The 15,601-nt window shown below is 34.2% G+C and overlaps 1 protein-coding gene across 1 annotated transcript in view; it reads right to left on the reverse strand.

Annotated features, from left to right (window-relative positions):
* The window catches only part of Ccdc7 (coiled-coil domain containing 7), a 194,342-nt gene that overhangs the window by 80,632 nt on the left and 98,109 nt on the right, over positions 1 to 15,601 (reverse strand). Inside the window, exons 16-18 of the mRNA XM_015483292.2 lie at positions 10,011 to 10,117; positions 553 to 658; positions 293 to 467 (exon numbers count right to left, since the gene is read on the reverse strand). Of these exons, the coding sequence (XP_015338778.1) occupies positions 293 to 467; positions 553 to 658; positions 10,011 to 10,117 (388 nt within the window). The remainder of the gene's footprint in view (positions 1 to 292; positions 468 to 552; positions 659 to 10,010; positions 10,118 to 15,601) is intronic.

The raw sequence follows: 15,601 nt of genomic DNA on the forward strand, positions 1-15,601 counted from the left end.
AGTAGAAAGATCCTTCTGGGGGCCATCCGACTCCAAAGGTGGGCCATTCTGAGGCACAGAGAGTCTGCCAGGTCCAGCGTTTTACTGAAAAAGAAAGATTCTGAGCCCTTAAGCGGACTTTGGTCCAGTGATCAATGGTCAGGGACAGAGGCGTTGAAGTGCTCTGTCCCATAATGAAAGATACACAAACAGTGAAAGCAAGGACACACGACACAGACGATAAAGACAGACAGTAAACATTCAACACTGAGACAGGACTGAGTAGCCGGCAAAACCTGATGGGCTGGCAAACCGAATCTGAAGCAGAATACTGCAGAATACTGAGTCGAGGAAACTACTGTTCCTCGATTTCCAGAGTCCTCTGGGGCGTCCCCCAGGGACGTGGCCTGTGGCTCTGTGACACGTCTGTCAGCCACTGTCGGAGAGAGCTCACGCTCTTCACCAACAGCCACTTTGCCAGCCCTAACCTGAAACCAGAAACCTGAAACCTGGAACCAGAAACTTGAAACCTGGAACCAGAAAGAAGAAACCAGAAAGAGGCGCCTTACTTACCCTGAGAGGGGTCCGTTGGGGGTCTTTTGTCTGCTGCTGCCGGATCTCGGTGGGACCTCCAAATGTAAAGGTCAGGCGAGCGGCGGAGGAAGAGACCACCAAGAGACTGTCTCATGCAACAGCAAAGGGTTTATTGGGGTCCAGCATGCTGGGGCTCAGAACTCATTTGAATAGAGCAAAGAGCCCTGAGAACAGCTTAAGCAGAGCTTATATAGTTTCCTTGGAGAGGGCAGGGAGGGAAGTTCATTGACGGGTCAGGGCGAGTGGGCGGTTTTCCTGCAACCGGCAGTTGGGGACAGCACATTCTGGGAACAAGATTAGCAAACAGTTCTCAAGATTATTAACCTTTCAATACAGATGTCTAAAACTAGCAGCAACTCTGGTTTCTTCTTTGGAGCATTTTTTTTTTCTCTTTCTCTTCTACCCCTCTATCCTCTGACCCTCACATCCCCAACATATGTGAAACCAAGAACTCAAGATGAAATAGGATTTTGAGGACTGAGTCAACTGAATAATATAATATAGAGGTATGGTTTATGCCCTTTTTTTCATCTTTCATTTTTCTTTCCCCATCCAAATTTTACTATTTTAACATCCTGTATTTTTCTAAATACATATGGGTGTTTATTTTATGTGCTCTACTGTCTTCCCAAAATTACTTCCTGTCTATTCTCTTGCTACTAACACTCTTCATTAGATTTCTCTTTCACACTTCCTAAGATATATTAACTCTATACCCTCACATCTTTCCACCTCAGCATATCGTCCTAGGCCCCACCCCCAGTTTATTGTCCACTATCAGAAACTGTAAACCTTTTTACAAAACTACTAATTATATTTTAGATAATATTGAGACTAAACTGTCTTAATAACAACAAATTGTTCATAGGTGATATATTGTTGATATTGCAATCAGTTAACATTGTCCTTCCCATAAAGGAGGGATCTTGGAAGCCTACAAGAGCACTATAAACCTAGAGGGTAAAAACAATAACACCACAGACCCACAGAGCTGGAAAGAAAGACACATGAACAACGTGAAAAAACAAGGGAAGAAAGTACCACAAACAAATCAAGACACCACATCATTAGAATCATTGGCAACCACAGAAGAAAAAATGACAAAGAGTTCAGGATATACATGGTTAAAATGTTCTGTGAACTGAAGGAAGATATGAGAGAGCAAATACAACTAGTGAAAGATCACTTTGACAAGAAGCTACATAAACAAATCCAAGAAACAAAAAATCACCTCAACAAGGAGATAGAGGTTCTTAAAAAAAACAAAAACAAAAACAAAATCAAAAACCAAACAAACAAACAGAAATCCTTGAAATGAAAGAAACAATAAACCAAATTAAAAGCTCAAATGAAAACATCACCAACATAGAGTAGACCACTTAGAAGACAGGACATCAGACAATAAAGAAAAAATTATAATCTTGAAAAGAACATAGATCACACAGCGATAGTAATAAGAAACCATGAGCAAACATTCAAGAAATATAGGACAGCATAAAAAGACCAAATTTAAGAATTATTGGGATAGAGGAAGGCAGAAAGGTCCAAACCAAAAGAATGAACAATCTATTCAATGAAATAATATCAGAAAACTTTCTAACATGAAGAATGAATTGGAAAACCAAATTCAAGAAGCCTATAGGATGCTGAATGTACAAAATCACAACAGATCCAAGGCACATTATAATGAAAATAACTAATATACAGAATAAGGAGAGAATTTTAAAAGCCACAAGAGAAAGGAATCAGATTAATATTGGGGAAACCAATTAGGATAATGTCAGATTTTTCAACACAGATTCTGAAATCTAGAAGATCCTGGAACAACATATATCAAGCTCTAAAAGAAAATTCTTTTACACCTCTAAAAGAATCTTGTATCCATCCAGCAAAATTAAGCTTTAGATTTGATGATGAAATAAAAACCTTCCATGATAAACAAAAGATAAAAGAATTTACATTAAAAACTGGCCCTACAAAACATCCTTGGAAAAATATTCCATGAGGAGGAAATGAAAAACAATAATGAAAATCAGCGGGTGAGGTAGTACCCTAAAAGAAAAACTAATCAAAGAAGAAAATCAAGTCAAGTTAAATAACAAAAATAAACAAATATGGCTGGGAATACAAACCATGTCTCAATAATAACCCTGAATGTTAATGGCTTAAACTCACCAATCAAGAGACATAGGCTAGCAGACTGGATTTTAAAAAAAAGACCCCACAAAATGCTGCCTCCAGGAGCCCCATCTGATAGGAAAAGACACAAACAGACTGAAGGTAAAATGTTGGGAAAAATCATACCACTCATATGGACTGCAGAACCAAGCAGGGGTTTCCATCCTCAGATCAAATAAAGTAGACTACAAGCCAAGGTTAATCAAAAGGGATAAAGATGGACATTACATACGGCTCAAGGGAACCATATACCAACAAGACATACCAATCATACATATATATGCCCTAAACAATGGTGCAGCTATGTTTATCAAACAAACTCTTCTCAAGCTCAAGAGTAAAGTTGTCTACACAACACAATAATTCTGGGTGACTTTAACACACCTCTTTCACCATTAGATCTTCCAAACAAAAGCTAAACAAAGAAAGTATAGAACTCAATAATACAATCAATAACAGATTTAACAGACATATATAAAATATTTCATCCATCAACAAGTGAATACACTTTCTTCTCAGCAGCACATGAATTCTTCTCTAAAATAGACCATATATTATGCCACATAGCAACTCTGAGCAAATACAAAAATGTAGAGAAACTACCCTACATTCTATCAGATCATAATGGAATGAAATTAGAAAATCAATGCAAAATAAAAAATAGAAGCTACTCCACCACCTGGAGACTAAATAATATGCTATTGATTGAATAATGTGTTGCAAAAGACATTAAAGAGGAGATTAAAAATTCTTACAGGTAAATCAGAACACTGATACAACGTATCAGATTCTCTGGGACACTATGAAGGCAGTACTGAGAGGAAAGTTCATTGCATGGAATTCATTCCTTAAAAGAAGAAAAAGTCAACAAATAAATGACCTAACATTACATTTCAAAGCCCTAGAAAAAGAAGAACAAATCAACATAAAAAGCAGTAGAAGACAGGAAATAATTAAAATCAGAGCTGAAATCAATGAAATTGAAACAAAAGTAACAATTGAAAAAGTGACAAGTTAGTCCTTTGAAAAAGATAAATAAAATTGATAAACCCTTAGCCATGCTAATGAAGAGAAAGAGAGAGAAAACTCAAATTACTAAAAACTGTGTTGAAAAAGGAAATATCATGACAGACACTACAGAAAGATAATTAGAAATTATTTTGAACATTTGTACTCCAGAAAAGTAGAAAATATCAAAGACATAGACAGATTTCTACAGTCATATGATTTGCCCAAACTGAATCAAGATGATATATACAAGTTAAACAGATCAACTTCAAGCAATGAAATAGAAGATTCCATCAGAAGCCTTCCAACCAAGAAAAGTCCAAGACCACATGGATACACAGCTGAATTCTATGAGACCTTCAAAGAAGAATTAATACCTAGACTCCTCAAATTATTTCATAAAACAGAAAAGAGGGAACACTTCCAAACTCATTTTATGAAGCCAATATCACCCTTATTCCAAAAACAGGGAAAGACACATCAAAGAAAGAAAACTTCAGACCAACGTCTCTAATGAACATAGGTGCAAAATTTCTCAATAAAATTCTGGCAAATCAAATACAAAAACATATCAAAAAGATAGTGCACCACAATCAAGGGGGGGTCATCATCCCAGAGATACAAGATTGGTTCAACATATGGAAATCAATAAATGTAATTCATCACAACAATAGACTTACAGAATCATATGATCATCGAATGCAGAGAAAGCATTCAACAAAATACAGCACCCCTTCATGTTCAAAACAATTGAAAAAACTAGGAATAACAGGAATATATCTCAACATTGCAAAAGCTATCTATGCTAGGTCCCAGGCCAACATCACTCTAAATGGAGAAAAATTGAAAGCATTCCCTCTAAAAATGGGAACAAGACAAGGATGCCCTCTTTCACCATGTCTATTTAAAATAGTTATTGAAACTCTAGTCAGAACAATTAGACAGATGAAAGAAATTAAAGTGACACAGATATGGAAAGAAAAACTGAAATTATCACTATTTGTTGATGATATGATTCTATACCTAGAAGATCTAAAACATTCCACCAGAAAACTTCTAGAACTTCCATATTTCATTTATTAATGAATTCAGGAAAGTAGCAGGATATAAAATCAACACCCATAAATCAAAGGCATTTCTGTACATCAATGACAAATCCTCTGAAAGAGAAACTAGGAAAACTATCCCATTTACAATAGTGTCAAAAATTAAAATAAAATATTTGGGAATCAACAAAAGAGGTAAAAGACCTCTACAATGAAAACTACAGAACACTAAAGAAAGAAATTAAAGAGGACCTTAGAAGTTGGAAAGATCTACCTTGTTCTTGGATAGGCAGAATAATATTGTAAAAATACCAAACTACCAAAAGCACTATACAGATTTTTAAAAATCCAATCAAAATCCCAATGGCATTCTTCATAGAAATAGAAAAGGCAATCATGAAATTCATCTGGAAAAATAAGAGACCCAGGAATAGCTAAAGCAATCCTTAACAAGAAGAGTGAAGTAGGTGGCATCACTATACCAGACCTTAAACTATACTACAGAGCAAGAGTAACAAGAACAGCATGGTTTTGGAATCAAAATAGACTTATAGACTAATGGTACAGAATAGAGGACACAGAGACAATCCCACATAAATAGTTATCTCATACTAGACAAAGGTGCCACAAACATATAATGGAGAAAAGATAGCCTCATCAACAAATGGTGCTAGTAAAACTGGAAATCCATATGCAACAAAATGAAATTAAGACCCCATCTCTCATCATGCACAAACCTCAAGTAAAAGCAGATCAAGGACCTAGGAATTAGACCAGAGACCTTGAACCTAACAGAAGAAAAAGTAGGCCCAAATCTTCACCATGTCGGCCTAGGATCTGACTTCCTTAACAAGACTCCTAAAGCACAAGAAGTAAAATCAAGAATCAATACATCAGATGAATTCAAATTAAAAAGCTTCTTCTCAGTAAAGGAAACAAACAATAACTTATAAGGACAGATATCATCCGATTTCACTTGAGTTTATTATATAGATCAGGCAAATTCACTGAGACAGAAAATGGAATAGAGATTACCAGGGACTGTGTGGGGAGGGAAAGGAAGTTATTGCTTAATGAGATTCTTTTTGGAGTAATAAAAAGTTGTGCAATAGATGTAGAAGTGATGATTGCACAACACTATAAACGTAATAAATGCCACTCCTGGTACAAATTTGTAATAAACTCAGAATAAATAAAAGAAAGCATTCTGATCAAAATAACCAATCATCATATGTGAAACAGTAGAAAAATTCTTATTCAAAATACAATAGAAGAGTGATATTCCAGCACCATACATCACAAGCATTCCATTTTGTTTTAAAAGTATAGGCTAGTGCAATAAAATATAAATTGAATATTATAGTTAGACATACTGACATTCACCTGATGTGATTTTGATATGATATTGTTTATACTAACAAATATACCTGTTTCGTTCAAGCAAAGTTATTACTTCTCTCTTATACAGACATTAGTTACTTGAAATAGACTCTCTGAAAAATATAATGGTAACTCATCAAATTAATTTTTATATAGCTATCATTGTTCTTCTAAACCAGTGGATGACTAACAATTTAATAATATTCTTCCTTCATTTACTTCTAATTATAGCATAGGGACATTCATATTTCATATTACATGACAGGAAATCATTTTACCTTCAAATTCTTCTGTTGTTTGGTTTTGAATCTCTGTTTGTAATTTCTCTTCTGATACATCAGCCTTCATAACAAAAAGTACAGTAATTCCAAATTAAATATCTCAGAACTCTATTTAATTATGTTCTTTTAGAAAGAAAGCTAGTTTTTTACTCTCATCTATAATACATTGAAGAAACTTTATAATTTTCCTGAATGTATCAAATAAAAAACGTGGGCACAATTAATGCATCAGAGAGGCAAATGTGAATACTGAATAGTACTGCAGGAAACTCAGTAATAATATGATTCTCCCTCATAGATACTTCCAAACAAATTGAGTTACAATTATTGATTACAATTCTTGTTTAGATTTGCATTTTAATAAGCTTAATCTTTAGACAAAGTTCAACGCTTGCAAATTTTTAAAATAAAGATATTAATAACTTCTATGATAAAAATACATAATAGATACATATCAAGTATAAATAGCCTTTTTACCTTTTTTTTCTTTTTCCCAGGATTTTTACCATAACAATTTCATAATTAAATACTTTTCTAGCAAAAGAAATTCTTAAAAAATTCTGTCTTCTTTAAAAGTATATAAATTATTTTAAAACTGTTACATGTTTACAATCACCTTATTATAGAAGTTTTTGTGTAGATGAATCTGAAATTTAAAAAATGTAAAAATTGGGCTGGGGATGTGGCTTAAGCGGTAGCGCGCTCGCCTGGCATGCGTGCGGCCCGGGTTCGATCCTCAGCACCACATACCAACAAAGATGTTGTGTCTGCCGAAAACTAATAAATAAATATTAAAATTTAAAAAAAAATGTAAAAATTTTCCTTCTTTTAGTAATTATATTACTTTTATCACAACTTTGTGTCAATACCAATTAGAAATGTTTATAAGTTAAAGGTATCATATAGATTTCCAAATATTACCTTCAACATTCTAAATATAAAACCAGTTGTGTTAGCAAAGAAGACTTTTTATTCTATATAAGATAATATTGATGAGTTTTTAATTAACATTTGTTCAAAATACTGAAAGAGTCTAGTAATTCAAAATAAATACCTTTGAGTTTCCTTCAATAAGAACAGGAGGTGAAATCAAGGATGATGTCACTGTTTCTTTCTCATGAGGTAATATTTCAACAGACAGTGACTCTTGATTTTGTTTGCTGGATGATTCTGTTTTACGTGGTTTATCATGGTTCTCTAATGAAGATGTGTGAGGTAGAGCTTCATCAGTTGAAACTTCATTTGAAATCTCTAAAAAAGCTGATTTATCTTGAGAATTGAGGTTCTGTGAAAGATCTGAAATAGCAGAGCTAGATCTTTTCTTCTCTGAGCTTTAGAATTACAAAACATCTGTTATTAGATTATGTGAAGAACATTTTATCTGCAACTGAAGAATCATTTTCATAATCAAGAAGGATATTAAGTATGCGATCATAACTTCATTAATTAATAGTAATAAATATGAAATTGACATCAGATAACAAGTTAAAGATAGCAATATCTCTTCTGGGATTTAAAATAGATGCATAAAATTAACTCATTTAAAATATTCCTACATAATGTCATAACAGAGTACAACATGAGAAAGATTTAGTCAATCAAAGTAGAGCACTGGATGGTTTGGAGATTGCCCTTTAGTCACATTTATTCCAAAATTATTTTTCCACAATTTCAGAATGAAAATAAAAAAAAATCTTTCCATCACAATTTTGATATTAAAAGATCACTGTCTTTTACCAAGTCAATTCCCAAGTTCTAAGTTGGTTTTCTTTAAAGTAACAGGTACTTATTTTCTATCAATTCGCGGAGGATCAGCTCTCCTAGTTCCAGAACCAGAATGGCCATATGTCATGGTTTTTCTACACAGTTCTGGTTTATGCTTGTCCCAACAATCTAAGTTAGATGATAATTTAAACAGTCAAACTACCTATGCTTTCTCTAAAAATTTAACTGCTTTCTAAGTCCTATCAAGTGCAAGGGTTTGATGGTTCTTCATCTTATCAGCTAATGCTCCAGTTGACATAATTTGTGTAAGGTTTATTGCAAAGTTAGTAAAATAATTTCAGTTTTGGTCCCAGAAACAAAAGTTCTGAAAGTAACTATTGCCACTTATTCTACATTTGTTAATTTAGGATGAATTTCAAACACTGGAGTATGGATTATAAAAAAGAGTAGTGAAGTGGGAAGGACATTCCTGAAGATAAAAGTGTAAAGTGGATGGTGGTTAAAAGATGTAATTGACAACAAACAGACTTTTGTGGTGCTATTTATAAAGCAGATTCCAATATTAAAGTAATATTAAAGTAGGAGGCTTCCTATCCTCAACAGTTAAGGATATCACTGCATACTCAAACATGATTTAATAGTTTTATTAGTACTTGAATTTAAGATGACTAGCTGTAAAATAAAGTATAACACTATTCTAAAGACTGTTTTTTAAAGACATACCCTAGAGGACTACTGTCTTTAAGTTACTGAAACATAAAAATGGTCCAAAGGTATAATATAAACTGATACTTATTCACAAGCATACCTACAGTTATCATGCGGACTATCACTTCTGCCAGTAAAATTACCATATAGCTAAAAATAGAAAGCAAAACATTTTAAAAGATTTTGAAATGGTTATAATGATACATAATTAATCACTGGATTCTAAACAGGTACATTATCATAACATACAGAAAATGTATGGCAACCCCAATAGTCTTAAATACTATCATAAAGTTCATTTATAACCTCCCACTGAGGCATTCCCTTCTTTTATCTCCTACAAGCAAATAACCATGATATTTCTACTGAAGGGATTAGGAATGAAAAATACTAGAAAGGATGCAAGCAGTACTGTATTCAAACTTGCATCAACCAAAGCCAAGAAGTAGAGCTAGGAAAACTTTAAAACCTTACTACTTATCTGAATATTGCAGAACAGAAGGAGAAAGAGGACTATATGGAAAGTAGTATATACTCACACATAAAATAATAATGATAATAACAAAGAAAATGATTTACTCCCTTCATATGCTTTGGTAATATTTAAAAAACAACCTAAATATAGTTTAAAAATATTATTAATTTGTATCATTTGCTACCCATTTTAGATTGATTCTTTCTAGTAATTATTGAATATTAAAATACAGTAGTATAACACTGAGCATTTATTTTATTTATTTATTTTTATTGGTTCTTTTTAGTTATACATGACAATAGGATTTATTCTGATATAATTAAAAAAGCATGGAATATAATGTATTCTAACTCAGTCCCCAGTACTTCTCCTTCCCCTCCACTTCTCCTTCCCCTTTTCTCTCTTCCCTCTACTCTACTGATCTTTTAAGCATGTATTTTAACAGATTTCATAAAAGCAGGTTGCCACACTTCAACAACACAGAGGGGATATAAAGAGAAAATTTCCTCTTCCTTGCAAAAGCATTTGTTAATTCTGAAGGTCTGAGCATTACATCCTTTTCTCACCTAGCAAATAGATGTATAAGAGTACAGTCTATTATGCATATCATCATAGACACATCATGACAAATAATACCTCAAAATATAGTCATCCTTGTAAAAGCGAAAATCGCCCTTGGATATCTGCCAAAACTGTCCTTTCTTCTTCTTCTTAGTTTTTCTTTTTCTTCTTTCGAAGACGTTCTTTTTTAGGAATTTTCTTAATTCCATTAATTTTCTAAACTGTCAACACAATCTTCAACCCATGCCCTTCTTCCCCTTTAGGGGGAAAAAAGTCTCTCCCAAGTATTGATGTGTACATAGAACTTTTAATTATTAATGCAAATATAGAGAAAAATGTATTTGATATTATTATCTATAATAATGCAAAATATGGAATGCATTTCTGTATACAAGAAAAACAAAAATACATAGGACTCAAAGTGTGCATTATAGTACAAACTAAAAAGATTCAAAAAATTAACTTTGTAGAAAATTTCAATTTAGGAAATGTACAAGTCAAAAGTTACCATAAATATTTTGGTAGTTTTTTAAAAATTACAAATATCATTGTTTAAAATCTTCATAATGACTAATTTTAGGCTCCTCAACTAAAAAGAAATTTGAAAAGTTTGAAAGGTTTAGCAAAAATCCAACATTATTAAAAGACTAGAAAACTTAAAGGTTAAAATATTGGGAATTATCTCATCTAGAAAAATAGGGCTGATGGACTACTAAGAAATAGATTGTAAATGGGTAAATAATTCTTACCATGATCATGGTACATAGGTCCAATGGTACAAAGGTCCAAAAATGTTGTTATTCAAACAATGAGAAATAGGACTTAAACTGAAAGTAAATTATACAGAACAAAATCAAAACCATTCTAACACTAGGAAAAAAAAATTTTTAATCCATGGAGATGATGAACATGGTTTTCTTAAATGGCCTGAATTGATATCTCCCTACTTGATAGCTTGGTACTCTCAAAGTCTTTCATTAATACTTGGAATATTCAAACATGTGAGCTCTTTCCAAAGGCTCTTTTCCCAATAAGACTAGTTCCCCCTTATCAGGAAACTTCATAGTTCCAGAATCACCTGTTTTCCTCTACCCTCCCCCAGTTTATCTATAAATTTATGAACTGGTACGTGTATAGAATTCTTCCTTTAGAGTATTCTCCATTGTCCTTCAAATGCCCCTAGACCAAACTCAACTTGTACAAGATGAGAGAGTGGAATGTCACATGTGCTCTGGTGCTACTGTGCTTACAGTTCATTCTCAATAAATCTTGTTTAGTGTAGCTGTGGTATGTGATTCATCTGAGTATCATAGCTTTTGAATATAAAAATTTTGGGTCGCTACTAAAGTGGGAATAACCCCACTAAAAACCTTACACCAGACAAACAACTGAGTTGAAATGGCCAATATCTCAGTGACTATATTGGATTTAATAGTCAGAATCCCCAGAGGGCAAATTACTTGGCCTAAATAGAATAGCTAAAGACCGTTTAATCACAGACTAATGGGGCATCATAATCTTAGAGGGGGTGAAATGGCTATATAATCTGTAGCCTGGGAATTGTAAAATTTCTTGGAAATCCTTAGAGCAGTATATTTGCTACAAAGGAAAATTTTGCAGCAATGTGTTTATAAGTAGGTAGCTACAAAGTAAAGTTAACTTAAGGGAAAGGCAAGGAGGCTAGGCGCAGCAGAGCCTAGAAAAAAAAAGTTGCAAATATGAGTGAAAGTTAACATGCCAATACCAAATTCTGAAAAGGATTTAAGAAAATATCATGGATGAGATGCTCTATCAGGTGGCCTCCATTTTAAATCCTGGGCATTTAGTCTCTAAATTTCCCTAGTTAAAAACAATTCACAATTCATTGCTGGAGTAATTAAGCATGCCCTGTGTGCTTACATGGGGAGAGTTATTCTTATATGCCTGCCCTTGGTTTCTTCTAACTTTACCCCATGTATCTTTGCCCTTTGCTAGTTTTTCTTTGTATTCATTTTCTGCAATAAATCATAGCATTGTAATAATTATATATTAGGTCCTGTGAGTCCTCTCAGAAAGTCAATGAGCCTAACATAACTGGCATCAGAGATGAGATTCACTAGCATTCCCATGACTCACCAGAATATGAAGAAAGCTTTGTTTGGGGAAAGGAATAATGAATGGATGATGAGCTGCTGTCTGTCAAAAGAGGAATCTGAAAATGATACAACAAGTCTAGAAGAACTGGCTTGCTAGATTCACTGGCTACTTTTGATGGTAAAGATAAAATAAGAGAATGTGTTTGATTTTTATTCTCTTTTCCAGGTGAGAGGAAAAAGGACCTAAAGATTTCCAAAAGTGGGGTTTTAACAGGCATAAAAATTTTAAAAGGTATAAAAATTCATTTGTGGTTATTTTTCTTATAGGGGGGAGTATAAAAAAAGGTTTATCCAGTTTAGAGGGTGCTAGAGTAGATCTTTAAATAAGTCAGATTAAAAAATATGTGTGTGGGGCAGGGAGTGGATTCCCATCCTCCAGACATTTCTTATATTTTGTAGATACTGCATCTGAATAAATAATAAACATTGATATAAAATATGTTTAATTTAATGAATGCTAGAGGAATCATTCTGATCAGGGAAAAGTTCAAAGAAAGTGTGAATGAGGCACTATTTCCTTACATCTTGACTCCAAGGGTGCTTGGAATTTAAATTATTTCAATATTGAGAATAGAACAAGGCTTCATAATTTATCATTTTTACTATGGGTATGCCTAGTAGAGCCTCTGGGAAAGAAAGACAACAGGGGAAAAAAGTCAATCTCAAAATGGGATGTGTCAAAATTATATGTTCTTGTCATTTTCAAAAGCATTTTTTAGTTGCTAATACACTCTATCAATTAATATGGTTGAACTTTAGAGGATGATTTTTTTCTAGCATAATGTACATACTTTTTTGAGCGAGTCAATTTGGATTTGAAGATTGACAAGACAGAAAAGGCTTGGTGAAGCCCTGATTGTCACTTATACAAGAAACAGCATTGACAGCTGTCTATCCCTCAGCTTTGCTATAGATTTGAAGGAAGCAAGGAAGAAAGGAAGGGAGGGAGGAAGGCGAGGGAGGAAGATAGGTAGATAAAAAGAAGGAAAGAGAAAAAGAAAAGGAAGAAGAGAGAGAAGAAAAAGAGAGATGGAGAGAGAGATGGAGAGAGAGAGAGAGAGAGAGAAAGGTAGGTCAGTCAGCTACAGGATTTATATGAAGCAGATTCTAATTGCTACAGAGTATTTCAGCTTTAGTACAGGCTGTCCTGAAGGATTATAGAAGGCATAACCTCAGTAAACAGGACTCAGACTAGGGGTCTTTTCCAGATTTAGGACACACCCCACTTGGGGCCCTAAACTTTAAAACATGGATGTAGGCTGAACTATTACATACATTCACATAAAAGGCTTTGCTTTCTGATGGGACTATCTGAAATTCACTTGCTGATAGATTCTGTTTCTGATACAGAAATCTATTGCATTCCTTCCTACTTGTGAAAGGTGCTAATTGGGAGAGGGTACAACATATGGGATATTGTCACTCTGTCTACACCTGATGGATCATACTCCAGACAGATCATTCCAATTCCCTCTGGAATGTGTCATTGCTGTTGATTACTGTTTGACTTTCTGGATTAAAAGTTGCAGCTTTTAGTTACAGCTTGTAACAGGGACTGTTGAATCTGGATCTACTTCCCTCACCTTTCTGCTGGTAGACAAGCATTAGTAAAGCAGTCTGATTATTAACTACAGGTGTTCTAAGAAAGGGACTGATCTTTACTAAGCCACACATTAGAAAAATGATCCAAAAAAAGGAGTAGGAGGTTATGTAAACCCATTTTGAAATTTTTGAAAATTAAGTGTTTCTTTCTGACCATTCCTGAGCATGACATGTCTTTTGGATTAAGTTGTCTAAAAATGTTTTTCTGTGAAAATTCTTTGGTCCTTCTACACAACCCTTCTAGTCAAATGGCTTGAATGAAAATAGAACATGACTTGTAAAAAATGTAAAGCAAATGGGAACCCTGATTCTGTAACACTTGGTGGGAGGGAACCTCTGTACCGTAGGAGGTCCTAGGGAAGAAGAGGCATAAATCATCTCTTTGTTTTTCAGAAATGCTCCACAAGTTTCCCTACTTTCCTTTGCTGCTTAAGCTACTAAGAGCACTTCCAAGTGAATACTGAACTCAAAAACACACTTGATAATGATGATTAGGAGACAATAAGGGGTGGCCAATTCCTGCACTTTCCACTCAGAACATCTGCAGATGTCATCTATTTGCCAGGCAGATGAACCGAGTCATTGACAAAAGGAACTGATTGATTTCAGAAAGTCCTTCTTAAACAAAGAGCTCAATTAAATCAATTGGACTGGACTAGGAGACCTAAGGGAGAGGTACCACAGCGGGAGACCCACATGTAGGCCCTGTTAAGCTGGACTGCCTAACATATATCCTAACAATTGTAAAGCCTTTGTTTCCAGGAGTACCATTTGTGCTGTCTGGAATTATACTTCTTGTATATGTACTCCAACTATTATGATCATACCTCACTCCTGGTCAGCTTCAACTGACCAGAGTTGCCCAGAGTTGTGCTAAGTACCTGAATTGGTGCTTTAAGCCAAATAAAAAAGGTCAGCACAGAAAATTAAGGATAAAGCCACTTGGCTGTCTAAGATATTGTTAAAGGAAGTTTTTAAATTACCTAAGTCCAGGACTCCTATAGGGCATAACTGAGATCAATAATGCAGAATAGTCTCACCCTGGAGTGTGAGGCCCTAGTGATAATAATTTTAATGTAAAATTTTCTTGGCCAAGAACCATAGCACATCCTATAGAAGGAGAAGATAGAAGGTCTGAGACTGCTATCCTTAGAAAGGCATAATTACAAAGCTGACACTTGACTGGCACCTGGGAAATTTGGAAAGGTTCCAACTACTCCCCAAACTATTAAGAGTGACTCATGTACCTATACTGTACAAAGAATGTAGTTTATGCAGAACACCTGTTTATCCTTCTGAGTGACTGGAAGTTTGGAACTTGGTAGATAGAAAGTTCTATTTGATTAGCCCTTAATAAAAATCCCGGACACTGAGTCACTAGTAAACTTCTCTAGCATTCACACATTTTGTTACTTGCTGGAGGAATTAAGAACAACTTGTGACTCCACTGGGAGAGAATACTTGGAAACTTACATCTTGTTTCTTCTGGATTTTCCCTCACAGACCATTACCCTTTGCTGATTTTGCTTTGAATCCCCTTTTTTCTGCAATAAATGACATTAAGTTTTCCTAGTAATGGAACTGGTCTTGAGTATCCCTGACACACAGAACTATTATTTTGTACTCTATTTTACTGTTTGCTGTTTCTCAGGTTACATAATTAATATGTGATTTCTTAATTATTAAACTCGAAACAGATACACAGCAATACTTGTTGGATAACTAATCTGTTAGAAACATCTATAATGGCTGGTCATGTACATGATAAAAAGTTGGTCACGCACATGGTAAAAAAGTGTCTGAACTGGCATTATCATTCAATAATATTGCATTTAAAGAGGGTAAAAATAAATTACATTCCCATTGAAATATAATGTATGCAGGGATTCTATACAATGCTAGTCTATCATAGTTGTGTTTTTGTTTAAA

The sequence above is a fragment of the Marmota marmota genome, unplaced genomic scaffold (genome assembly GCF_001458135.2).
Source record: "Marmota marmota marmota unplaced genomic scaffold, marMar, whole genome shotgun sequence".
Lineage (NCBI taxonomy): Eukaryota > Metazoa > Chordata > Mammalia > Rodentia > Sciuridae > Marmota > Marmota marmota.